The 26,397-nt window shown below is 47.9% G+C and overlaps 1 protein-coding gene across 1 annotated transcript in view; it reads left to right on the forward strand.

Annotated features, from left to right (window-relative positions):
- LOC146839144 (uncharacterized) overlaps window positions 1–19,117 on the forward strand; it is a 33,920-nt gene extending 14,803 nt beyond the window's left edge. The window contains exons 2-3 of the mRNA XM_085603196.1: window positions 15,428–15,505; window positions 15,974–19,117. Of these exons, the coding sequence (XP_085459322.1) occupies window positions 16,857–17,903 (1,047 nt within the window). The 5' untranslated portion in view covers window positions 15,428–15,505; window positions 15,974–16,856 and the 3' untranslated portion in view covers window positions 17,904–19,117. The remainder of the gene's footprint in view (window positions 1–15,427; window positions 15,506–15,973) is intronic.
- The last annotated feature ends 7,280 nt before the right edge of the window (window positions 19,118–26,397 follow it).

Below are 26,397 nucleotides of genomic sequence, written 5' to 3' on the forward strand. Positions count from 1 at the left end.
TCACTGTCTCCATGTTTAGAGATCTCTGCTACCCTAATGGATCACTGTCTCCATATTTATAGATCTCCACTACCCTGATGGATCACTGTCTCCATGTTTAGAGATCTCTGCTACCCTGATGGATCACTGTCTCCATATTGTGATATCTCTCCTACCCTGATGGATCACTGTCCCCATATTTAGAGATCTCCCCTACACCGATGGATCACTATCTCCATATTGTGAGATCTCTGCTACTCTGATGGATCACTATCTCCATATTTTGAGATCTCCCCTACCCTGATCGATCACTGTCTCCATATTTTGAGATCTCCCCTACCCTGATGGATCACTGTCCCCGTATTTAGAGATCTCCCCTACCTGATGGATCACTGTCCCCATGTTTAGAGATCTCCCCTACCCTGATCGATCACTGTCTCCATATTTTTAGATCTCCCCTACCCTGATGGATCACTGTCTCCATGTTTAATGATCTCTGCTACCCTGATGGATCACTGTCTCCATATTGTGAGATCTCTGCTACCCTGATGGATCACTGTCTCCATATTTAGAGACCTCCCCTACCCTGAGCGATCAATGTCCCCATATTTAGAGGTCTCCCCATCTCTGATGGATCACTGTCTCCATATTTAGAGATCTTGGCTTCCCTGATGGATCACTGTCTCCATATTGTGAGATCTCTCCTACCCTGATGGATCACTGTCCCCATATTTAGAGATCTCCTCTACCCCGATGGATCACTGTCTCCATATTTAGAGATCTCCCCTACCCCGATGGATCACTATGTCCATATTTAGAGATCTCTGCTACCCTGATGGATCACAATGTTCTGCTCTGATGGATCACTGTGTAGTATCTTCATGTTATGTTTGCAGTGTTCCCCTTTACCTTGTAACTAGCTGCTCAGCCAGTGTGAGTGTTCTCAGTGGAATATTGACATGAGTGGAATGCTTGGGTGCCTTGGGTGTGAGACAGTTGGGAAGATGGGCTGAGCAGCAGGCAAGCTGCTATCCCTGCAATCTATGTTGTTAAGAACTAAATAGACTACTTGAAAGACACTACCTGGCTACATCTGCTGTGTCACCTCCACGTCTGGAACCAGCTTACTTCACACTGTCTCCATTTTTTGAGATCTCCCCTACCCTGATGGATCACTGTCTCCATATTTAGAGATCTCTGCTACCCTGATGGATCACTGTCTCCATATTTTGAGATCTTCCCTACCCTGATGGATCACTGTCTCCATATTTTGAGATCTCCCCTACCCTGATGGATCACTGTCTCCATATTGTGAGATCTCTCCTACCCTGATGGATCACTGTCCCCATATTTAGAGATCTCCCCTACACGACGGATCACTATCTCCATATTGTGAGATCTCTGCTACTCTGATGGATCACTATCTCTATATTTTGAGATCTCCCCTACCCTGATCGATCACTGTGTCCATATTTTGAGATCTCCCCTACCCTGATGGATCACTGTCTCCATATTTAGAGATCTCCGCTAACCTGATGGATCACTGTCTCCATATTTTGAGATCTCCCCTACCCTGATGGATCACTGTCTCCATATTTAGAGATCTCCCCTACCCTGATGGATCACTGTCTCCATATTTTGAGATCTTCCCTACCCTGATGGATCACTGTCTCCATATTTTGAGATCTCCCCTACCCTGATGGATCACTGTCTCCATATTGTGAGATCTCTCCTACCCTGATGGATCACTGTCCCCATATTTAGAGATCTCCCCTACACGATGGATCACTATCTCCATATTGTGAGATCTCTGCTACTCTGATGGATCACTGTCTCCATAATGTGAGATCTCTCCTACCCTGATGGATCACTGTCCCCATATTTAGAGAACACTGTGAGTGATCAGCACATTTCTCCCTCACTGTCTCTGTAAATAATGTCACCGTCTCTTAATAAAGCCTCAGGCTATCCTTGTTCATTGTGAGTGATCAGCACATCGTCTCTCTCGTTGTCTCTCAAAATAACCTCACCACCATCTCTTCATGAGGTCTCGAGCTGTCCTTGTTCAGTCTAGGTGATCAGCACACTGTCTCTCTAAATGACCTCACTGTCATCTCTTCATGAAGCCTCGATCTATCCTTGTTGAGTGTGAGTGACCAGCACAATGTCTCCCTCACTGTCTCTCTAAATAACCTCACCACCATCTCTTCTTGAAGCCTCGAGTTGTCCTTGTTCATTATGAGTGATCAGCACATAGTCTCCCTCACTGTGGCTCTAAATAACCTCGTCACCATCTCTTCTTGAAGCCTCGAGCTGTCCTTGTTCACTGTGAGTGCTCAGGACATTGCCTTGCACACTGTCTCTTTAAATAACCTCACTGACATCTCTTCATGGGGCCTTGAGCTATCCTTGTTCACTGTGTGTGATCAGCGCATTGTCTCCCTCAATGTCTCTCTAAATAACTTCACCGCCATCTCTTCAAGAGGCCTTGAGCTGTCCTTGTTCACTGTGGGTGATCAGCACATTGTCTCTCTCACTGTCTCTCCAAATAACCTCACTGGCATCTCTTCATGGGGCCTTGAGCTATCCTTGTTCACTGTGTGTGATCAGCACATTGTCTCCCTCAGTGTCTCTAAATAACCCTAACGCCATCTCTTCATGAGGCCTCAAGCAAACATTGTCCATTGTGGGTAATCACCACATCGTCTCTCTCCCTGTCTCTCTAAATAACCTCATCACCATCTCTTCATGAGGTCTTGAGCTGTCCTTGTTCACTCTAAGTGATCAGCACATTGTCTCCTTCACTGCCTCTCTAAATAACCTCACCGCCATCTTTTCATGAGGCCTCGAGCTGTCCTTGTTCACTGTATGTGATCAGCACATTGTCTCGCACACTGTCTCTCAAAATAACCTCACCGCCATCTCTTCATGAGATTTTGAGCTGTCTTTGTTAACTGTAAGTGATCAGAACAATGTCTCCCTCACTGTCTCTCTAAAAAACATCTCCGCCATCTCCTCATGGAGCCTTGGGCTATCCTTGTTCACTGTGGGTGATCAGCACATTGTCTTCCTCACTGTCACTCTAAATAACCCTAATGCCATCTCCTCATGGAGCCTTGGGCTATCCTTGTCCATTGTGGGTGATCACCACATCGTCCCCCTCCCTTTCTCTCTAAAAAACATCTCCGCCATCTCCTCATGGAGCCTTGAGCTGTCCTTGTTCATGTGGGTGATCAGCACATCGTCTCCCTCCCTGTCTCTCTAAATAACCTCACCGCCATCTTCATGAGGTCTCGAGCTGTCCTTGTTCATGTGGGTGATCAGCGCATCGTCTCCCTCCCTGTCTCTCTAAATAACCTCGCCGCCATCTCTTCATGAGGTTTTGAGCTGACCTTGTTCACTGTGAGTACGGAACAACCACAGGAGCGCCCTGAAGGAATACCAGCAGCGCATAAGAGACACCAAACGGACCTTCATAAGAGACAAAGTCCAGACCAACGCGACCAATACCAAGGAACTGTTCAGCGTCATACACCAGTTCACCAAACCCCACAGTGAATTCACAGACGTCACACCCTCTCAGGAACTCTGCGACAAGCTCAGCTACTACTTCCAAACTACCAACATGATCTGGAATCCCGCCACCGTTGAACACATCACCTCGACCATGAAGAAAACCCACTCAGGAGCCCCAACTGACCCCTGCCCACCGCACATATTCCACAGAGCCGACGCTGCCATCGCACCTGAACTAGAACGGACCATCAACGCCTCCTTCAGATCCAGCATCTTCCCAGATGACTGGCAATGGGCGGAGGTTAAACCCCTCCTCAAGAAACCCACGGCCGACCCAACGGACCTGAAAAACTACCAGCCCATCTCGCTCCTCCCCTTCATGGCCAAAGTCACCGAGAGGCTCGTCAACGCCCAGCTGACGCCTTCATCGAAGAGAACTCCATCCTAGACGCCTCCCAGTCTGGTTTCTGCAGCAACCACAGCACCGAGACCGCCCTCCTCGCCGCCTCTGACGACATCCTCATGCTACTCGACCAGGGACACACTGCGGCCCTCATCATTCTAGACCTCTCCGCAGCCTTCGACACCGTGTCACATCGCACGCTCGCAGCCAGACTTCATGATGCAGGGATTCAAGGAGCCGCCCTCCACTGGATCCAATCCTTTCTCTCTGGCAGAACCCAGAGGATTAGACTCCTTTCCTTCTTGTCCGCTCCCACCGACACCAACTGCGGAGTTCCCCAAGGATCATCACTCAGCCCCACGCTCTATAACATCTACATGGCCCCCTCGCCGCCATCGTCAGACAGCATGGGCTCAGCATAGTATCCTACACCGATAACACCCAGCTCATCCTCTCACTCACGAAGAGTCCCGAAGACACCAGACTCTGCCTCCATGAAGGAATGAAGAACGTCGCAGCATGAATAAAAGACAGCTGCTTGAAGCTCAAATCAGAGAAAACTGAGGTCCTCATCCTCGGACCCTGCACCTCCGCCTGGGACTACACCTGGTGGCCTTCTGCCCTAAGTAATCCACCTACCCCTACAGACCACGCACGAAATGTTGGCACCATCCTGTACTCCTCCCTCTCCATGAAATGCCAGATCAACATCGTCGCTTCCACCAGCTTCAACTGCCTGCGCATTCTCCGCAAGGCCTTCAAATGGTTCCCCCCGACTGCAGAAGGACAGTCACCCACGCGCTCATAACGAGCAGACTGGACTACGGAAACGCCTTATACGCCGGAATCAACAGATCACTTCTACACAAACTCCAAACTATCCATAAGTCCGCAGCCAGACTCGTCCTCGGGACACCGTGTCACGAACACATGACCCAACACCTAAGAGTCCTCCACTGGCTCCCCGTCGAGAAGAGGGTCACTTTCAAACTCATCACCCACGCCTACAAATCGCTCAATAACACTGGACCCGAATACCTGAAAGAAAGAGTCTCCTTCCACGTACCCAAGAGGATCCTCCGCTCCACCAATCTTGCCCTGGTAGAGGTCCCCCGCATCCACAGAAACAGAGCAGGTGGGAGAGCTTTTTCCTACATCGCAGCCAAGACCTGGAACAAGCTCCCTGTGAACATCAGACGCTCGTCGACCCTGCACACTTTCCGAAAGGACCTCAAGACCTGGCTCTTCAACTGATCCGGAGTTGCTTCCCCCCCCAGCGCCTTGAGACCCTTTCGGGTGAGTAGGGCGCTTTACAAACCTCCTGATTGATTGATTGATTGATTGATTGACTGTCTCTCTAAATAACCTTACCGCCATCTCTTCATGAGGTTTTGAGCTGTCCTTGTTCACTGTGAGTGATCAGAACATTGTGTCCCTCCCTGTATCTCTAAATAACCTCACCGCCATCTCTTCATGGAGCCTTGGGCTGTCCTTGTTCACTCTGGGTGATCAGCACATCGTCTCTCTAACTGTCTCTGTAAATAATCTCACCACCATCTCTTCATGGAGCCTCGAGCTATCCTTGTTCAATGTAAGTGATCAGCACATTGTCTCCCTCACTGTCTCTCCAAATAACCTCACTGCCATTTCTACATGAGGTCTTGAGCTGTCTTTGTTCACTGTAAGTGATCAGAACATTTTCTCCCTTCTGTCTCTCTAAATAACCTCACCGCCATCTCTTCATAGAGCCTTTGGCTGTCCTTGTTCACTCTGGGTGATCAGCACATCGTCTCCCTCCCTGTCTCTCTAAATAACCTCACCACCATCTCTTCATGGTGCCTCAAGCTATCCTTGTTCACTGTGGGTGATCAGCACATTGTCTCCCTCACTGTCTCTCCAAATAACCTCACTGGCATTTCTTCCTGGAGCCTTGGGCTATCCTTGTTCACTGTGGGTGATCAGCACATTGTCTTCCTCACTGTCACTCTAAATAACCACACCACCATCTCTTCACGGAGCCTTGGGCTATCCTTGTCCATTGTGGGTGATCACCACATCGTCCCCCTCCCTGTCCCTCTAAAAAACTTCTCCGCCATCTCTTCATGAGGTCTCGAGCTGTCCTTGTTCACTGTAAGTGATCAGCACATTGTCTCCCTCACTTTCTCTCTAAATAACCTCGCCGCCATCTCTTCATGAGGTTTTGAATTGACCTTGTTCACTGTGAGTACGGAAAAACCACAGGAGCGCCCTGAAGGAATACCAGCAGCGCATAAGAGACACCAAACGGACCTTCATAAGAGACAAAGTCCAGACCAACGCGACCAACGCCAAGGAACTGTTCAGCGTCATACACCAGTTCACCAAACCCCACAGTGAATTCACAGATGTCACACCCTCCCAGGAACTCTGCGACAAGCTCAGCTACTACTTCCATCTGAAGATCAAGGCCCTCTATGACACAGACACCGGACACCCCCCCCCTCCCCACCACCGCCGATAAGCCTACCATCATGACCTGGAATCCCGCCACCGATGAACACAACACCTCGACCTTGACCATGAAGAAAATCCACTCAGGAGCCCCAACTGACCGCTGCCCTCCACACATATGCCACAGAGCCGCCGCGGCCATTGCACCTGAACTATGACGGACCATCAACCCCTCCTTCAGATCCAGCATCTTCCCAGATGACTGGCAATGGGCGGAGGTTAAACCCCTCCTCAAGAAACCCACGGCCGACCCAACGGACCTGAAAAACTACCAGCCCATCTCGCTCCTCCCCTTCGTGGCCAAAGTCACGAGAGGCTCGTCAACGCCCAGCTGACGCCTTCATCGAAGAGAACTCCATCCTAGACGCCTCCCAGTCTGGTTTCTGCAGCAACCACAGCACCGAGACTGCCCTCCTCGCCGCCTCTGACGACATCCGCATGCTACTCTACCAGGGACACACTGCGGCCCTCATCCTTCTAGACCTCTCCGCAGCCTTCGACACCGTGTCATATCGCACGCTCGCAGCCAGACTTCACGACGCAGGGATACAAGGAGCCGCCCTCAACTGGATCCAATCCTTTCTCTCTGGCAGAACCCAGAGGATCAGTCTCCTTCCCTTCTTCTCCGCTCCCACCGACACCAACTGCGGAGTTCCCCAAGGATCATCACTCAGCCCCACGCTCTATAACATCTACATGGCCCCCCTCGCTGCGTTTGTCAGACAGCATGGGCTCAGCATAGTATCCTACACCGATGACACCCAGCTGATCCTCTCACTCACGAAGAGTCCCGAAGACACCAGACTCTGCTTCCATGAAGGAATGAAGAACGTCGCAGCACTTCTTTACAAACTTGCTATAAAACTCAGCCATACCCAAAAATGAGGCCATCTCTTCCTTAGAACATGGATCTTTCAATTGTGTTATAGTGTCAAACAAATCCTTATTTGACTTAACCCCACTGCTTGATATGTGATGACCCAGATAGTCAACCTTAGTTACTCCATATTTACTTTTCCCACAACGTAGCGTGAACCCTGCCTTTAATAGCCTCTCCAAAACCTTCACCACTCTGTCATCATGCTCTTCAATAGTCTTCCCATAAACCAACACATCATCCTGGTAACAACGAACACCTGCAATTCCCTTGACAATATCATTCATGATCCTTTGAAAGACGGAAGCCGCCGACACCAAACCTAATGGCATCCCTACGAACTTAAAAGCCCCCATGGGAGTTATGAATGCTGTCAACTCCTGTGAACTTTTATCCAAAGGCACCTGATGGTAGGCGGATGCTAGGTCAAGAATGTTACATTAAAATGCCCTATCTAGAGTTGACATGACCTCATCAATATTGGGGAGTGGGAATTTATCCACCACCACCTCCATATTGTGTGCTTGAAGATCCACACATAAGCGAATCTCATTATCACTCTACTTGGCCACCACAATTGAAGCCAACCACTCCGTTGCCTCCACAGGCTCAATCAATCCAGAATCCATTAACCTGGTGATTACCTAATTCATGGCATCCTGCACACTTAAAGGAATCCTCCTCACCTTAGCTACAACTGGCTTGACACCAAGCTTCAACTTAATACGATGACTATAGCCTTTCATACGCCCCAACGTATCCTTAAACAATTCTTCAAACATCATCACAAATTTGTTACTAGCTCAATTCGGGGCAATATGGCATCTGAGTAGGAGCCACCGCTTACCTCTCTCCCCCTCTTCGCTGTAAACATCCCAGATGGAGCCCAAGAGTATGCATTGGAACTGCAGGGAAGTCCGCGACGGGCATGCTGTGCTCCGGTGGATTTCTCCAACTTTCCATCAAGTCGGACAGCGAGGGCATTCCTGCAGAGCTAAAGGGAACTTCTGTCAGGGACGCTGGGAGGCCCTAATGTGGCTTCTGCAGATGGCAGCAACAGGTTCAGGGCATGCCTACGTCTCGCAGTGGTTGCCTGGAGATGGCAACACGCTATCGGCAGGAGCGCTGTTAGACACGGAGCCTGAGCGTAACAGCGAGTCAGTGGCAATCGCTGCTCGAGGCAGGGGAAAGCAACGAGTGAGCGCTACCGCCGTACAGTTACAGCGGGAGGACTCTGATTTAAAAATAGATCTCAAAAAAGGGGATCTACGGCCAAATAAAGGAGACAAGCAAGGGAAAATCGAACATGACAAAACTGAACTTTCTGGAAAAACAAACTTATGGCGAACTAAACCATCTACTGATGTAGAGGAAGCACAACCATCCATTTTAAACATCGTTTCGCCCATAGCTTCTGGTGGGTAAGGGGCCCCTAAAAATGGAGACACAAAAGGACCTCACCAATAACAAAAATAATGGCAATGGTGATATGGACAGGATTAGAAGCGACCATGTATCAGAAACTGACCAGGCAATAACATCCGCAGTGCGAACGCCCACTGGACAAAGTAAAAGGTCAGACGTCCCGGATGGGGGAAACTCGACTCCATGGCAGGCAAATGGTGATAATACCATTATAGAGGCACAAGTGCATGCTGTACATACTAGCCCAAGTAAAGACGTATTAATGCAGGGTACTCGATCCCGGATGTTGGACGCGGGTATTTCTGGTACAGCTAGGAGCGAACAGGAGAACAGAGTAACAGCTGTGGCTGGCAAAAATGGGCCATATACTCTGGGAGGCACTGAGGACCAAACGGGGATATGGAAGCCGACTGCTTGACCCCAGATGTACCTGGGGAAAAATTCTTCTCACTGACAGAAGAGTCAGAGAGAGTCACAACCTCAAGTAAAAAACAAATGGGTGTCGGGGAAGAAGGCTCGCTGGAAGATCACAGGGGAGCAGGAGACGGAGGAGGAATGACTATTCAGCAACATCAATGCTATCCCCGGAGGGAATAGACGAAGGTGAGAAGCGAACGGCGGAAAATACCGGTGGGATCTCAGATCAGACGAAGCGAGTTAACCCGGCTGAGCCCTCACTGGCTCTGATATTGCGGTCCCTACAAGCTTTTCAAGATGATGTCAAAGCCGACAATCGACAGGCACGACTAGCAACTAAGAAACTTTAAGGTTCCATAGGGAAAGTGGGAAAGATCTGCTCGGACATTGTTGAGTGACTGAACGGAAATGCTTGAAAGCACAGTGGAAAGGCGCAGGCGTCATCGCAGGGCAGTACTATAAAAGATGTGATGTAAATGCTTGAGGGCTATGAGAACCAGCAGCACCGCAATAACCTCAGGCTGTTAGGGTGTTCCTGAAAACTGTGAGGGTAACAACATAAGAAAGTTCATAGAAACCATGCTAAGAGGCTCCCTACCCGAGCTCCCAACATGGGATTGGGACAAGGAAGTTCAACGTGCTCACAGATTCCCCCTTTTACAATCAAGGCATTCCTCCAGAGAAAAAGCTCTACCCCATGCAATATTGATCTATTTTGGTAACTTCTTGCTTCAACAAGCCGTGTATGATTTAGTTAGACCCAATGCCAAAAGGAACTTTGAAGGTTTTTCTGTTTTTGCCAAACCGGATTTTGCACACGCTACGGTCGAGAGGAGATGGTCGGCTCAGGCAATTAATGACCCCATTTCAATCTGCAGGGACCGTGGTTTTCCTACAAAATCGAGCGAGGTTAAAGGTGATATACAAAGGCCAGAATTTCAGTTTCACCTCTGAAATTCAAGCACAGAAACTCTTGGACGATATTGCAGCGGGGAGTATGGGGGGGTAAATCGTAAATTGTAAAAAAAATGTAGTAACTATTGTAAGCAAGAATTGTAGGCTTGAAGGATGGTTCCTCTGGATATGGGTATTTGGTAAGGCACATTCGATGGGGGAGGAGCTTAAGGGAGAGGAGAGTCGGTACAGATGTCCTCACACGAGCTCATGGCTGAGCCTGGTTACCTGAATTGTGGTGGGGGGTGAGGGGGAGAGGGAGGGGGGGCTCCCAGACAGGGGAGGAAATGAACTAAGTTATGCCTACATTGCTTCTTGGATGGTTTAGACATTTGTGCAGTACTTCTTATAAGGGGATAGAAATTTTTGGAAAGGTGGCGGGGTTTAATGGAGATAAGGTATTAGTCGTAGGTCAACACCATAAAATGGTATGGCGATATTGAGAGTGGTGTCTATGAATATATGTGGTTTAAACGGTGTAAAGAAAAGACAGAAAGTTGTGGTTGGGTTACAATTGATGGGTGCTAATATCATTTGCCTCCAGAAGACACATATAGATGGGTCACAACTACATATTCTATATACACTGGGATTTAGGGTGATAAGTGCGACAACACAGGGGGTTAAGGTACGGGGTGTGGTGATCCTGGCTAAAGGAGGGGGGCTACAGTTTAATCGATCATGTTCAGATAAATTCAGACGTTGGGCTATCTCTTAATGCCAATATGGGGCGGGAAAGAAACTAACGCTGTGCACATTATATGGATGCAACAGAGATGATCCTACAGTATTGAATACTATCTCGAGCGAACTCGCTCACTGGCCACTCCCACTTATTGTATGTGGAGACTACAATATTAATTTACCAAGTGATTGGTCTCTGGAGGGAGGGTGGAGATATGTGGGACGAAAGTCAAAAGTATTTCAAGCCTTAAGGATCATGTGTCAGACTCATGGCTTAGTTGACTGTTTGCAATTGTTAAGATCAAATGATCCAGGGTACACCAGGGTACACCTCTTTTTCTAATCCACACAGGTCCCATGCAAGATTGGAATATATGTTTATTTCAAATTCATTGAATTCAATATGCCATATATCGAAACTGCCACGAGTACTATCGGATCATCATCCGTTAGTACTAGAGATTGAAATAGAGGGAGCTAATTTTAACTGGAGGTCTTGGTCATTCGAGAGAGCTTTACTCTCTGATACTGAATATTCTACCCATATGAAACGCTGGATCCCAATATTTCTGGCAGATAATATAGGGAAGTACCTCCATCGAGGTAGTATGGGATGCCATGAAAGCAGAATTAGGGGGGAAACATTGCGATATTCCTTGAATCGTAACAAACAGGTCAAGCAGTCCCTAAAAACATTACAGGATAATCTGGGGGCAGCTGAAGAAGATTTGGTCAGGGCAGTTGAGGAAGGTCAAGATCTTGCGTTAATACAGTGGCAGATACCGATTTGCAAAAGCAGCCATTATCAATGTATTTACGGACAAAGCGGTGAGCAAAACGATAGCACGAAGGGAAATGGTGTATGAATTAAATCAACAGGTTGGCCACCAACCAGCAGTTCGCACCAGGGAGCAAACAACATCCAATATAATGCAAGACATTATCCACCCGGGGATAGGACAGACCACTAATCCAGAGTCCATAAGGGATGCATTTGGTAAGTTTTATTGCTCTCTTTATACGGAGGATGACAAGAGGGATCTGGGGCATATTAAAGGTACCTAAATCTTGAAGGAATGATGGATTAAACCGAGATCCTTGTGACTAGGGGTGAATGTTTGCATTGTCCAGCATTCCGTCCATCAATTGTTTCTTTTGCATATACCTCATAAGCACCTGTCTGTGCGCCTCCTCTGTTTGCACCTCATAAGCACCTGTCTGTGCGCCTCCTCTGTTTGCACCTCCTTTGTTTGCACATCATAAGCACCTACCTGTGCAACTCCTCTTTTTATACCTCATAAGCACCTACCTGTGCGCCTCCTCTGTTTGCACCTCATAAGCACCTGTCTGTGCACCTCCTCTGTTTGCACCTCATAAGCACCTGTCTGTGCGCCTCCTCTATTTGCACCTCATAAGCACCTACCTGTGCAACTCCTCTTTTTATACCTCATAAAGCACCTACCTGTGCAACTCCTCTTTTTATACCTCATATGCTCCTACCTGTGCACCTCCTCTTTTTATACCTCATAAAGCACATACCTCTGCACCTCCTCTGTTTGTACCTCAGAAGCACCTACCTGTGCGCCTCCTCTGTTTGTATCTCACAAGCATCTACCTGTGCGCCTCCTCTGTTTGTACCTCATAAGCACCAACCCGTGCACCTCCTCTTTTTATACCTCATAAAGCACCTACCTGTGCGCCTACTCTGTTTGTATCTCACAAGCATCTACCTGTGCGCCTCCTCTGTTTGTACCTCATAAGCACTTACCTGTGCAACTCCTCTTTTTATACCTCATAAAGCACCTACCTGTGCGCCTCCTCTGTTTGTATCTCACAAGCATCTACCTGTGCGCCTCCTCTGTTTGCACCTCATAAGCACCTGTCTGTGCGCCTCCTCTGTTTGCACCTCATAAGCACCTGTCTGTGCGCCTCCTTTGTTTGCACATCATAAGCACCTACCTGTGCAACTCCTCTTTTTATACCTCATAAGCACCTACCTGTGCGCCTCCTCTGTTTGCACCTCATAAGCACCTGTCTGTGCACCTCCTCTGTTTGCACCTCATAAGCACCTGTCTGTGCGCCTCCTCTGTTTGCACCCCATAAGCACCTACCTGTGCAACTCCTCTTTTTATACCTCATAAAGCACCTACCTGTGCAACTCCTCTTTTTATACCTCATATGCACCTACCTGTGCACCTCCTCTTTTTATACCTCATAAAGCACATACCTCTGCACCTCCTCTGTTTGTACCTCAGAAGCACCTACCTGTGCGCCTCCTCTGTTTGCATCTCACAAGCATCTACCTGTGCGCCTCCTCTGTTTGTACCTCATAAGCACCAACCCGTGCACCTCCTCTTTTTATACCTCATAAAGCACCTACCTGTGCGCCTACTCTGTTTGTATCTCACAAGCATCTATCTGTGCGCCTCCTCTGTTTGTACCTCATAAGCACCTACCTGTGCAACTCCTCTTTTTATACCTCATAAAGCACCTACCTGTGCGCCTCCTCTGTTTGTATCTCACAAGCATCTACCTGTGCGCCTCCTCTGTTTGGACCTCATAAGCACCTACCTGTGCACCTCCTCTTTTTATACCTCATAAAGCACCTACCTGTGCGCCTCCTCTGTTTGTATCTCACAAGCATCTACCTGTGCGCCTCCTCTGTTTGTACCTCATAAGCACCTACCTGTGCACCTCCTCTTTTTATACTTCATAAGCACCTACCTGGGCACCTCCTCTGTTTGTACCTCACAAGCACATACCTTTGCACCTCCTCTTTTTATACCTAATAAGCACCTGTCTGTGTGCCTCCTCTGTACCTCATAAGCAACTATCTGTGCACCTCCTCTGTGTGTACCTCTTAAGCACATACCTGTGCACCTCCTCTGTACCCTATAAGCCTTTACCTCTGCACCTCCTCTGTTTGTACCTCACAAGCACCTGCCTGTGCACCTCCTCTGTCTGCACCTCATAAGCACCTTCATGTCCACCTCCTCTTTTTGTACCTCATAAGCACCTTCATGTCCACCTCCTCTGTTTGTATCTCACAAGCATCTAGCTGTGTGCCTCCTCTGTTTGCACCTCATACACACCTACATCTGCACCTTTTCTGTTTGTACCCCATAAGCACCTACCGGTGCACCGCCTCCATTTGTACCCCATAAGCACCTGCTGTGCGCCTCCTCCGTTTGTACCTCAGAAGCACCTACCTGTGCACCTCCTCTGTTTGTACTTCACAAGCATCTAGCTGTGTGCCTCCTCTGTTTGTACCTCATACACACATACATCTGCACCTTATCTGTTTGTACCCCATAAGCACCTACCGGTGCACCGCCTCCATTTGTACCCCATAAGCACCTGCTGTGCGCCTCCTCGGTTTGTACCTCAGAAGCACCTACCTGTGCACCTCCTCTGTTTGTATTTCACAAGCATCTAGCTGTGTGCCTCCTCTGTTTGTACCTCATACACACATACCTCTGCACCTTTTCTGTTTGTACCCCATAAGCACCTACCGGTGCACCGCCTCCATTTGTACCCCATAAGCACCTGCTGTGCGCCTCCTCGGTTTGTACCTCAGAAGCACCTACCTGTGCACCTCCTCTGTTTGTACTTCACAAGCATCTAGCTGTGTGCCTCCTCTGTTTGTACCTCATACACACTTACATCTGCACCTTTTCTGTTTGTACCCCTTAAGCACCTACCAGTGCACATCCTCCATTTGTACCCAATAAGCACCTACCTGTGTGCTTCCTCTGTTTGTATGTCATAAGCACCTACCTCTGCACGTCCTCTGTTAGTACCTCATAAGTACTTACCTCTGCACCTCCTCTGTTTTTACCTCAGAAGCACCTACCTGTGTGCTTCCTCTGTTTGTATGTCATAAGCACCTACCTCTGCACCTCCTCTGTTTGTACCTCATAAGTACTTACCTTTGCACCGCCTCTGTTTGTACCTCACAAGCATCTAGCCATGCACCTCCTCTGCTTGTACCTCATTAGTACCTACCTCTGCCCCTCCTCTGTCTGTACCCCATAAGCACCTACCAGTGCACCTCCTCCATTTATACCTCCCAGGTGAGCTTCTAAAAATGAAGCTTGTGATCCCACACTGCCAACAATGGTCGTTTGACTATTAGGCTGTTACCCGATTTGTGCTCTGTACAGGTTTCAAACCGCTCCCTTTGTTTTGGCTAACAGTGAGCCCTGTAGAGTGAGAAAACAGGTATAGGGGAGTGGTAGGGGGTGATGAACTTACACCTCCTCCGCTCCGCCAAATACCCTCGTGGCCACAGAGTAGCCTCCTCAGCACTAAACGTACAACATTAAATTAAATTAAATATCATTGAAAGGAAAAAAAGCAACAGTTGTGTAATATGAACGCCTCTTTTGGCTGCAAGGGTATGTCAGGTCAACTATTGATTGTGGTGGATTCACTCTGTTTAGAGCTAAATGACTGATATTGCTGTTGTTTCTGTGCCTTGTCTCATTCTGGAAAGAGTTGCAGCTGAAAGTGTAACAAGAGCCGAACTTTATCTGCTTTAGGAAGAACTAAAGAATCTCTAGTTTGTGTAAAGTGTCCGGGCCAGAACTAGGCCGTGTAGCTGCACTAGTCTCAGGGAGATGGGCGGATATTATGGCGATAGAAAATCCACCTCAATTCACAATAATGCTCCAATCTTACAGGTTTGAAGAGACCAGAAATGCTTGAACCAACCCCAGGGGGGCTGTGGAAAGTGGCAAAGATAACAAGTGAGCAACAAGGTAAAGAAAGGAGTTGGCGCATCAGCTGATCCAATGTGAACATGAAAGGATTGTGAAGAAGTGTGTGAATGGAGTTACCTTTGTTATATACTTCCCGAAGAGTTACCTTTGTTATACACTTCCTCAAACTAAAGTAACAGCATCATGTCCTGATCCATCTCTGTTTCCTCAATCTGTTCTTGTTTAAATGTAATATTGTCCACTTGGATCTGCCTAAAGCTGGACATGGTGCTCTGTGACCGCCCATTCTTTACTGAGTTACTCTGTGAACCCTGGTAAATCTCCACCTTTTGTGAAGTAAAGATGTCACATGGGTAATAGAACTTTTAGTTAATTATTAGTGTATGATGAAATATCGCTTGATAAGTTTCACAGATGGTGAAGGAGACATGTCTTTTGCAACCAGTAAAATATTGTGTATTCATATTCCATTACATTTCCATTTAGCGATTTTCAATCTCTTTACAGCCAACAGGAAACAAGTCTTGAGCGCACAAAATAAGCGCAGTCCGAGACAGAGGAACCTGAACCTAAACTCACCGATCCTGGAAGGAGCCGTCAAGGGCAGTTCAGTGAATACATAAATCAGAGTTGGGCGCCTCCAGCCACACGACGAAGAAATGACATCTTGAAACTAAAGGCAAAAACAATAACAAACCACCTCCGGTATAAGTCAGTGTCCAACAACAGCTTTGATCATGGGATCGGTATGATGTGGTTACAGCAGTGCTCTTCTTTCTAAAATGATATCAGACCATCATTCAGTGCTCTGGGTGTCTTGTAAATTCTTTCTGTCAAAACCACAGCAACCAGACAAAGGCACAATGGAGTGGAGCCAGACAACTGGAGGGTGAGGCAAAGAGGAGCTCTTCTGTCTTAAATACAGAGGACTGCCTCAGTTTGCATCAACTAGGAGGAGGAAGGATCTGTACCCACAAGTGAGCAAAACCGTTATCTAGTTTAAAGAGACAATCACCCAAAAAGACGCCTGACACATATTATGAATGCGACAAGTATTTAGTGACCATTGTACTTTATTGTTAAATTAGAAATCAAACTTACAAAATACCATTACATACAGGGGCCATTCAGAAAACACAATCATGGGATGTAGAAAAATATCTACCCGAGAAAGAAAAAAAACACATGCCGCTGAATCTTCAGTTTGTCATCAGAACTAAAGCACCATCACCAAACACACAAGGTGGAAAAGACAGTCAAGTGCAGTAAATATGTGAAGAGGTTTAGGCTGATATTACACACAGAAAGACATCAGCGAACACACAGAGGGGAAAAGCCATTCAAGTGCAGTGACTGTGGAAGTAGCTTTGGTCACTCAGGAAACCTAAAAATGAATCAGCTAACATACACAAAGGAAAAATCATTCAAATGCAGTGAATGTGAGAAGAGCTATAGTTGGTTATCACAGCTACAAAGACATCAGCAAACACACACAGGGCAAAAACCATACCATTGCAGCGAATGTGCAAGGAGCTTTTGTCAATTATCAGCTCGCCAAAAACATCAGCGAACACACACAGGGGAAAAGCCATTCAGGTGCAATGAATATGTGAAGAGCTTTAGTGACTCCTCAGCCCTAACAAAACATCAGCGAATACATACAGGGGAAAAACCATTCAAGTGCAGTGAATGTGCGAGGAGCTTTTGTCAATTATCAAACCTACAAAGACATCAACGAACACACACAGGGGAAAAACCATATCATTGCAGTGAATGTGTGAAAAGCTTTTGTCAGTCATCAAACCTCAAAACACATCAGCAAACACACACAGGGGAAAAACCATATCATTGCAGTGAATGTGTGAAAAGCTTTTATCAATTATCAGATCTCCAAAAACATCAGCGAACACACACAGGAGAAAAGCCATTCAGGTGCAATGAATGTGAGAAGAGCTTTAGTGACCCCTCAGCCCTAAAAAGACATCAGCGAATACATACAGGGGAAAAACCATTCAAGTGCAGTGAATGTGCGAGGAGCTTTTATCAATTATCAGACCTACAAAGACATCAACGAACACACACAGGGGAAAAGCCATTCAGGTGCAATCAATGTGTGAAGAGCTTTAGGGACTCCTCAGCCCTAAAAAGACATCAGCGAACACACACAGGGGAAAAGCCATTCAAGTGCAGTGAATGTGCGAGGAGCTTTTGTCAATTATCAAACCTACAAAGACATCAACGAACACACACCGGGGAAAAACCATATCATTGCAGTGAATGTGTGAAAAGCTTTAGTCTGTTATCACACCTCCAAAGACATCATCGAACACACACAGATGAAAAGGCATTCAAGTGCAGTGAATGTGGGAAGAGCTTTAGTCGGTTAGTACACTTACAAGGACATCACCAAAAACACATCATCACTGAACAAACATAGAAATAATTTATAGAGATGCAGCAAAATTGGCAATAATTTAAGTACAAACAACAATAATCTTGACCCATCAGTGGACTCACAAAGGAGCAAAATTGTGCAGTTATTGTTAGATGAAGGAATTACGTAAAATTATAAAAATACAACTGCGTAGGACATTGAAATACCAGATGATAAAAGGTAGATAGAAAACTTGACCAGTCAGAATAAAGAAAAGCAGAGATATCTGTAAGGTTATAAAAGTGCCTGTACAAAATTGAATTATTGGTTGAAGGGGGTGAGAACCTTGTCTAATAATATCACAGTCGTTGTCAGGTGGAACCACAAGCTTCACTAAATAAACCTTTGGTTAACATTCTGGTTAGGCAGTCAGGCTTAACTTGGGGTTGGTGTGCATAGTATTCATAGCACTCTAACAGAAATAATGTGAAAACACAACACAAGAAGAATAAGAATCTCAAACCACTTTAGAAAAATAGAGGATATTTTAATTAATAAATTGGTACCATGGAAACAAAAATCCAATAAGTAGAATCAGTGTTATGAGTTTTTACAATTTTAGGTAAAAATAGCACAAAAAGGTGCAAAGCACCAATTGTGGGTATCTGATTACACCGGCGCGGGAAAACGTGACAAGTTCAGGATGACTGTGAAAAAGCGTGGGCCGTATCAAGGTCCAGGTTAATTCGGCTGGAAGTTTTACCTTGTGCTATTGGTGCGAAGACGGTGTGGTGCGGCTCTGCAGGGCTCTGTGTCGAACTGTGCATGCTGAGTTGGACCCGGTGAAGCCACCCCTCTGGAGTTGCATGGTGCTTCTATGTGAGACTCTGTGTGTGGTCCGGTGGAGCCAAAGATCGGGAGCTGTACAGTGCTGTGAGCTGTGATGCAACTCTTGGCATTGCTCTGCATCAGGTCAGGGTAAATCTGCTGACCAGGAGCTGAGTGGTGCTGTGAGGCCCAGTGTCATCATGTGCTGCATTCTGTGAAGTCTCCAGTTGGGCAATGAGGAGTACAGTCCGACTCCAACCAAGGGTCCAGGACCTGGAGGACAACAATTGGGGGATAGGACTCAGTCCCACAGGGGTCAGCAGAGTTTAATCTAAGGCTGGTGGAGGTATTGTTTCTGTTCGACTTTTAATACTTGATCCCCCCATGAGTGTGAACAGGATCAAATCCCACTTAATGTAAAAACCTTCCGAAAGTGCCATTTTTAAAATAGAAAGTAAAAATCTAACTTTACTATTAAAGAGGATTTGTTTGGATAAACAATGTTATTGATTTCTCAGCAAACAAATAGCAGCATAGCACATTTGATCAGAAATACATGGTATCTCAGAGTACAGTTGTATTGGTAAGGTACAGGTAAGCGTGTCGATCTACAACCACAGCACATGGACATTACATTTGTAGACAGTGGTGGGTGTCAATTCTAATCAATTTAACTGATTTGTCCATTTGCCCCAGACCCTTTGGTATTTAGTAGGGCATCCCCTGGCCTCAAATATGGTTTTTTAGCTGCGCGGCACACCAGTCTACTCCTCGGTGCCACCTAGATATGGTTGCAAGCTTAGACTGTGCCCATGTCGCCGCAACATCGCGTTTGGCTACTGCTATGGCTGTCCCCGGGAAAACCTTGTCGGATCGAGATCCATCTAGACCGTCCATTACTCCTAAGAAGAGCCTTAGGGGATTGTGGGGAACCTGCTAGCCCAGGATGTGTGTGAGTTCAGACTCTATTGCAGCTCAGTAAGGGGCAAGGCATGGGCAGGTCCAGGTCATGTGGTAAAAGTCTGCTGGTTTGTGGTCACAGCGTGTGCAGCTTGGGGAGGGCCGTAAGCCCGCTCTTAAAAGGCGCTCTGGGGTGACATAGGCAGTGTGTAAGTAATATGGTTGGATTAGGCGGAGTCTGGCCAAAGTTGGAATGGCTTTGGGGGCCATAAGGTCATTGTGCCAGTCCTCTTCCTCCAGAGGCCAGCCGTCCTTTCCACCAGGTATGGTATATCCGGGATACTCCTCCCTTCCCCAAGTTTCCCATCATGACCTCCGCTTCTAATGGGCTAAATTCAAGGAGTGTTGTGTCTGCTGGAATATGTGTGCCGAGAGCATGACATAAATGTAGGTACTTATAAAATTGTGAGGTATGAAGAGTGTAGCTTTTCTGCAGGTCTTGAAATGTCTAATGTGGTCGCCCACCCAGACATCGCCCAGTTGGGATATTCCAATATGGTCCCATCGCCTGAACCCCCCATGACTGCCGCCACCTTGCCCAGCCACATGCCCTGCCAGAGAGGTGTCTGCTGGCTTAGTTTCTTGTCCCAACGTGTGTGTCTGATGGCCATACGCCAGGCTATCAGCACTGCCCTGGTAATTAGTGGTATTGCTGTAGGTAGTGGGCTGCCATATAGGAATGCCTGTATCTGAGGAAACTCCCAGTCCTTGAGCTCTGCTCTGTAAGCCGAGTCAGACCAGCCCCCGGTGAACCAGTCATGGAGGACTAAAAGTAGGGTAGCTAATTAGTACAGGTGAAAGTCAATCATGCCCATGTCGCCATCAAAAGTGAGATCAGACATCGAGCAAGGGCGATGCGTGCTTTTGTGCCCCCCCCCCCACAGGAATCTTGTAGCTTAAACCAGCTGCATGGGAGGTGGAAGGTGGATCATAATTTTAAACAGAGCCACCCTCCCCAGTGGGTTGAGTGGTAAGGTTTGCCAGCGCTTGAGATCCTCTTTGGTTTTTCTGACCAGCGGGGTAATATTTAATGCCCATTCTAGTTTGGGGAGCAGAGCAATCCATATCCCCAGGTATTTGAAGGATTGTCTCCTAATAGGGATGGAGGATTGCCAGTCGAAGCATTCCCTAGAGGGATGAAGGAGTACTAGGGTCGAATTTTCCGGGTTGAGCCGGAACCCAGAGACGCTCTCAAAGGTATGGAGGGCCTGGAGACAGCGTGGACCCAAGTTGGCCAGGTCTGCCAGGAAAAGCAGGACATCGTCCGCATATAGGGCAATTTTGTCGATGTGGTGGCTCCTCCAAGCCCAGCCCTGGATGAAGTCATCTGACCGAATTAGGCATGCCAAGGGCTCCATTGCCAGCACAAATAGAAGGGGGAGAGGGGGCAGCCCTGTCTCGTTCCTCTTTGAATGGGGAACGCCTCTGACAGGGCTCGCTTGGTGTGCTGACCCAGGCCCATTGTCTTTAAAACCTCCTCCAGGTAGAGCGAGTCAACTGTGTCGAAGGCTTTTTCAAAGTAGACAAGGAGGAGCGTCCGGTAGGGTGAGAGAAGACGACGGTGCACATGGGCCAGGTGGAGGTGCCTCAGGCAGTGCCTCGTACTGTGTGCTGGCATGAAGCTGCATTGGTCCGGGTGGAGTAGTTTGTTTAAGAGTGGGTGCAGACATTGGGCCAGTATCGTGGCATATATCTTTACTTCGGTGTTAATTAAGGAAATGGGGCGGTAGTCTGTGCAGGATGGTGAAGGTGGTTGGGTCGTGGGGATCACCACTATGGTTGCCACCCCAATCTATTTAAGGGGGGAAAGACCGGGCCTCAGCAACACAGCGATACAGTTCAGTAAGGCGGGGGACCTATAGGTCCCGATAAGCTGCATAATACTCCTGCGGGAAGCCATCTGGCCCCGGCATTTTCCCGGCCTTCAGCAAGGAGATTGCGCCGTGTATTTCCTCTGGAGTGAAGGGAAGATGCAGGTCTGCCGCCTCGGTCTCCACGAGACAGGGGAGCTGGACCCTCGTTTGGCTAATCATGTCCACAACGGAAGTTTCGGACCTGGGAGTGGAGTATAGGTGAGCGTAATAGTCTGCAAATGCCTGTGCGATTGTCGGTGACGTGTGCTTGGTGGTCCCTGAGGCGTCATGGATCTCGGGGATTATTCGGTTGGCCAGGGGGTAAGAGACCAGGTTGTACAGCAGCTTCCCGTTCTTGTCTCCCCAGCCGTACACTCGGGCTACAGAGGAACGCCACATTATCTTGGCCGTTTCTAATGCGATATGTTTAATCTCCTCACGTATGACCGTGAGTTGCCTGTCTCCCAGATCGCTTGGGGATTCATTTGGGACTGTTTCAATCCGTATTGCTTGGGCCTCAAAAAGGGTTAAGCGGCTGGTCTGGGCCAGCCGACGTGCTTGGACTTGACTTCTGGCTACACCCCGGCATGGTGGCTTTACTTGCCTCCCAAAGGGTGCTCAGGAGGGGACAGATCCTAGATTAGCGGGGAAGTATTGGCATATCTCCTCCCCTATCGCTTCCTTGGCCTCCTTGTCCTGCAGGAACCAAGCGTTTAGTCACCACAGTGGGCAGGGCGTATCAGGGGTTTCGCCTAGGTATAGAAGTAGGTCTGAATGGTCTGAGATTCCCCGGGGAGGACGGCAATGTTTGATACTCTCTGGCACTCAGAGGCAGGCACGAGGATCATGTTGATTCGCGAATGTGTGTGATGTGCCGCCAAGGTATGAGTGTACTGAGAGCACCAGGGGTTCCAGATGCTCCAGACATTGCACAGCCCCAGGGCAGCCGCCCAGTCAACCAGTTTCTTTGCGTTCGCCAACCTAGCGGTAGTGAGTGTGCTAGTGGTGTTGAGCGTTGATGCCATAACCGCATTAAAGTCACCCCCTATCACCGTCTGCCCAGGGGTAGGGCAGTGATAATGTCAGTGAGGTGGTGCAGAGAGGAGGTGACCGTAGCTGGTGGAATGTATATGGATGCCAAGTTGAGGGTGCTCCCCTCCAGCGGCCCGGATACGGCAACAAACCGGCCTTGAGGATCTGTAGTAATGTGGTTGGGTGTGAAAGGAAGGCCTCGTCATAGCAGGATGATGATTCTTCATGACCCTCGCTCAAACCCAGAGTTCCATACCCTATCAAAGCCATACCTCGCAAGGAAGGGGCACTGAGTCCCAAGGAGGTGGTTTTCCTGAAGTAGGTGTATGTCAGGGGTGTGTCATTGGGCGCATTTAAGGGCCGCTGTCCGTTTAATACGGTCTAGCAATCCATTCACATTCCAAGATAAAATTTAGAGGGGATTACCTAAAGTGGATGATCGTGTCATATCTGGTGTATGCATTGGATGGGAAATGGGGCAGGGAATCCCCAGGGGGATTGGTGCTGTGTTGTGGGAGGGTGCAACTGGTCTTCTCCCTTTGAGGTGTGTGGTCGTAGCGCTTACATGGTGATCAAGTGCTGAGGTGCTGCAAACAATGAAGAAGGGAAATTTTTACAAATCGCAACATAAAATTAGGCAGAGGACAAATGTCCTACCCCTCCCCGCCCTGCTCCCCTCCACCCTATACTTCCGGAACGGAAGCATCTGTCGCCCTGCAAAATAAAAACATAACTACTTAAACTAAACTAATACGTTTCGCTGAGAGCTGCGTGTTGGACCCCTCCATAATATCGGATCTAATGTTGGCAATGGCAGGCATCCCTAGGTTCTGTAATTCCGTGGGATATGGTCCACATGTCTCTTTTCCGCTAGACCCTCCCTTGCCCACCTCTCAATGGTGATGTGATACCTCAAATCACAGGGCTTCTGGAGAGATCTGAGTATGTAGCTGTCGGATCTAAAGTCTAGGAGGGACTTCTTGCAGGGGACAGGTCATTCGCAGAGCCATCTCGATGTCGGGGGTGGGGTGGGGGAGAGCCCATCGGGTAAGTGGCAGCACTGGATACTGGATCCCCGGATCGTTGCACCAGACGATTTGGAAGCCTCCTTGCGTGCTCCCCTGCCCCTACGTGATTGTGTGCATCTCCTGCTTTGCATAGGGGATGGAGGACCAGGTATTTGTGATCTGGATGACCCAGGCGAGGAAACGGAGCGGACCCGAAGGGGTCATTCTTCGGTTATCCAGGTCCAGGCTGATTGCCGAGACTCAAAGAAATGCGTTTTGTTTTGGAAAACAACTCAGAGACGGGCTGGAAAGAGAAGTCTGTATTGGAGGCCCAAGTTACAAAGTTTCTGCTTGACCTCTGTGTGGGAGCGCCGCTGGGCCTGAACTTCCTTAGTGTAATCTGGGATGATCATTATGGTTTCATTTTAGAATTTCAGGGCGCCCTGGGCCCGAGCCGCATTCAGGATAGCATCTCTGTCTTTAAAAATGAGGATTCGGGCAATGATGGGGCGTAGTGGGGCGCCAGGAGGTGGTTTAGGTGCAAGAGATCGGTGGGCACGTTCGATAGCGAACCATGGTGACAGCTCGTCTCTGGGTATCCATGATGTCAGCCTGCTTTCAAGGAAGGCCAGCATTTGGTCCCATTTGGCCCCCTCCAGGAATCCCACCAGATGGGGTTTGTTGCTCTGTGACCTATTTTTGGCGTCCTCAGCTCTTCTGTGCAGTTCCTTGGTGTGGGCTCGTAGGTGGGTTACTTGCTCTTTCAGTTGGCAGATGTCGTCTTTGTAGGAAAGTAGTATCTGCTTCTTATGGTTACCCCCACTTTTTGCTGATGTCACACTGTTTTTGAACTAGTCTGACTGGGATCCTGCTATCCAGGACCCCAGTCTACCTGCTTTCTCCTTTAAATTGCTATCTATGTACCTTAGGTGCACTCCAGATTAAATACTGGGGTACCCTTATCAGTCCCTAGCATATGGTACACATGTACTCGGGCATAGGTACCCCAGAGGCCTCCCCTGGGCTTAAGTATGTATTATGCCACCCATGAAAGGCCTTTCAAAATGACACAACAGGTCTGCTACTGCAACCTGTGTAAGCTGGTGCTTACACCACTTACTCAGATATAGGTTCACTATATCTATCTAAATCATTACACTTAAAACATACCAGTCACCCCTATGGTAGGCCTTATCAATCCTGAAGGCAGGGTGCTGCGTTTTACATGAGAGGGTGCCCCTGCATGAGTAGTGTCCCTCTGCAGCCTTTGGAGACCATTCTCCGGGGTTGTCTGTGATGCAGCCAGACATATAGGTAAAGGTGCATTATAACCTCGGTATAATGCTATCTTTAAAACGGCAGCGTAGAAACATGTTGTGTTTGGTGTCAAACACCTTGGAATCATACCTCCACACCAGTAACTGGTGTGGGAGGTATGATTCCGCCCTTCAGAAGTAACCTTTATGGGTCATCAGTCTACCCTGTCTCGGCTTTCTCGACCCGGGCAGCATAAAATGGACGTTGCCAGCCACAGACACATTTCTGCCCTCCTGCTGCTGAGCCAAGCTCGAGCAGAGTAAGGCATGACAATAGGCATCCTGTCACAGGGAGGTGTAACCAGCTCCCAGAGAGGGTTTAGTGTATTGGGGCTGGGTGGGTGCACTCTGAGAATGCCGGAAAGTCTGCACTGGGGGCACATTTAGTGTCCCTGTGCCTAGTCCAGCTCAAACCAGTTCTGGGAGCTGTTGACTCCTGATCTGGCGCGAAACTGGACAAAGGATGTTAGAAGTTGGCCTGGTATATGCTGTCCACTAATTATAGTGGGCACCCTGTACCAGTCCAAACAAACCCTTAATGGTTATAGGTTAAAGACAACCTTTATTTTAAGCTATCCTAGTGGTAGCTATGGAGAGCAGCCTTCAGTCTAAGTCTTGAAGGAATGTAAAGCAGCTTGTTTTGCCAGTCTATAATCACTTGAGTGCCTAAATGAAAGACAACCACACCAGGTATATATTCAAAATATATCTATTTAAGATAACACACACCCCTCTAGTCTCTTTATGAGACTGGAATTCGAAGTACTTTAGTTACAAGTGTTTAAGCATCAGTAAAAGCACAAATACACGAATGGGCCCTAGGGGCGTACCAAACCATATACTAAAAAAGCGGTATAAGAACCACGACTGTGGTAGGCAGGGTGCCTATCGCCTCTAGAATCGCACACCAGGTATATATAAAATATATGTATTTATTACTAAAAACACCCTCTTAGTCTCTTTATGAGATGAGAGGTCAAAACACATAAGTTACACTTCAAATATGACAGTAAAATAGCACAAATACACGTCAGGCCCTAGGGGTGAGCCAAACTGTTATAGTTTGCCACTTGGTACAATCCACCCTCCCCTCCCCACTCATGATACATGGTATTGTTTAGAACTTTGACTTGAAGGCAGCCTTGGAATATTGACAAGCTGACTTCACTGAGGTTACCTTACGCCAGCAGGCTGAGGGTGCAGTTATCGTTCATACCAATAAAGGAACTTGTCTCTTACCTGTGTGGTGAACATTACTTCATTTTGGCGACGAGGGAAAACAGAGCTGTGACAGGGACAGCACTGCATCCTTCCCTGTGAACATTTCGTCTTGCTGGCTGGTTTAAGGAACTGCCGTCATTCTCCTGCGAGTGAAGCTCCTCTTGAGTTATTCAGCTTTAATCATTTATACAAGACGGTGAGGTGTTCTATTCATCTTTGCTGGGTGCTTATTTGATGGTGCGATCTGGGCGCAGTTTGTCAGTGACCTGCCCTCCGAAACTCATCAAGAGGACAGACTCTTCAGTCAGGAGAACTTTAGGTGCTTTGCTATGGGTTGAAT

This window comes from Triturus cristatus, chromosome 4_2 (assembly GCF_964204655.1).
Source record: "Triturus cristatus chromosome 4_2, aTriCri1.1, whole genome shotgun sequence".
Taxonomy (NCBI): Eukaryota; Metazoa; Chordata; class Amphibia; order Caudata; family Salamandridae; genus Triturus; species Triturus cristatus.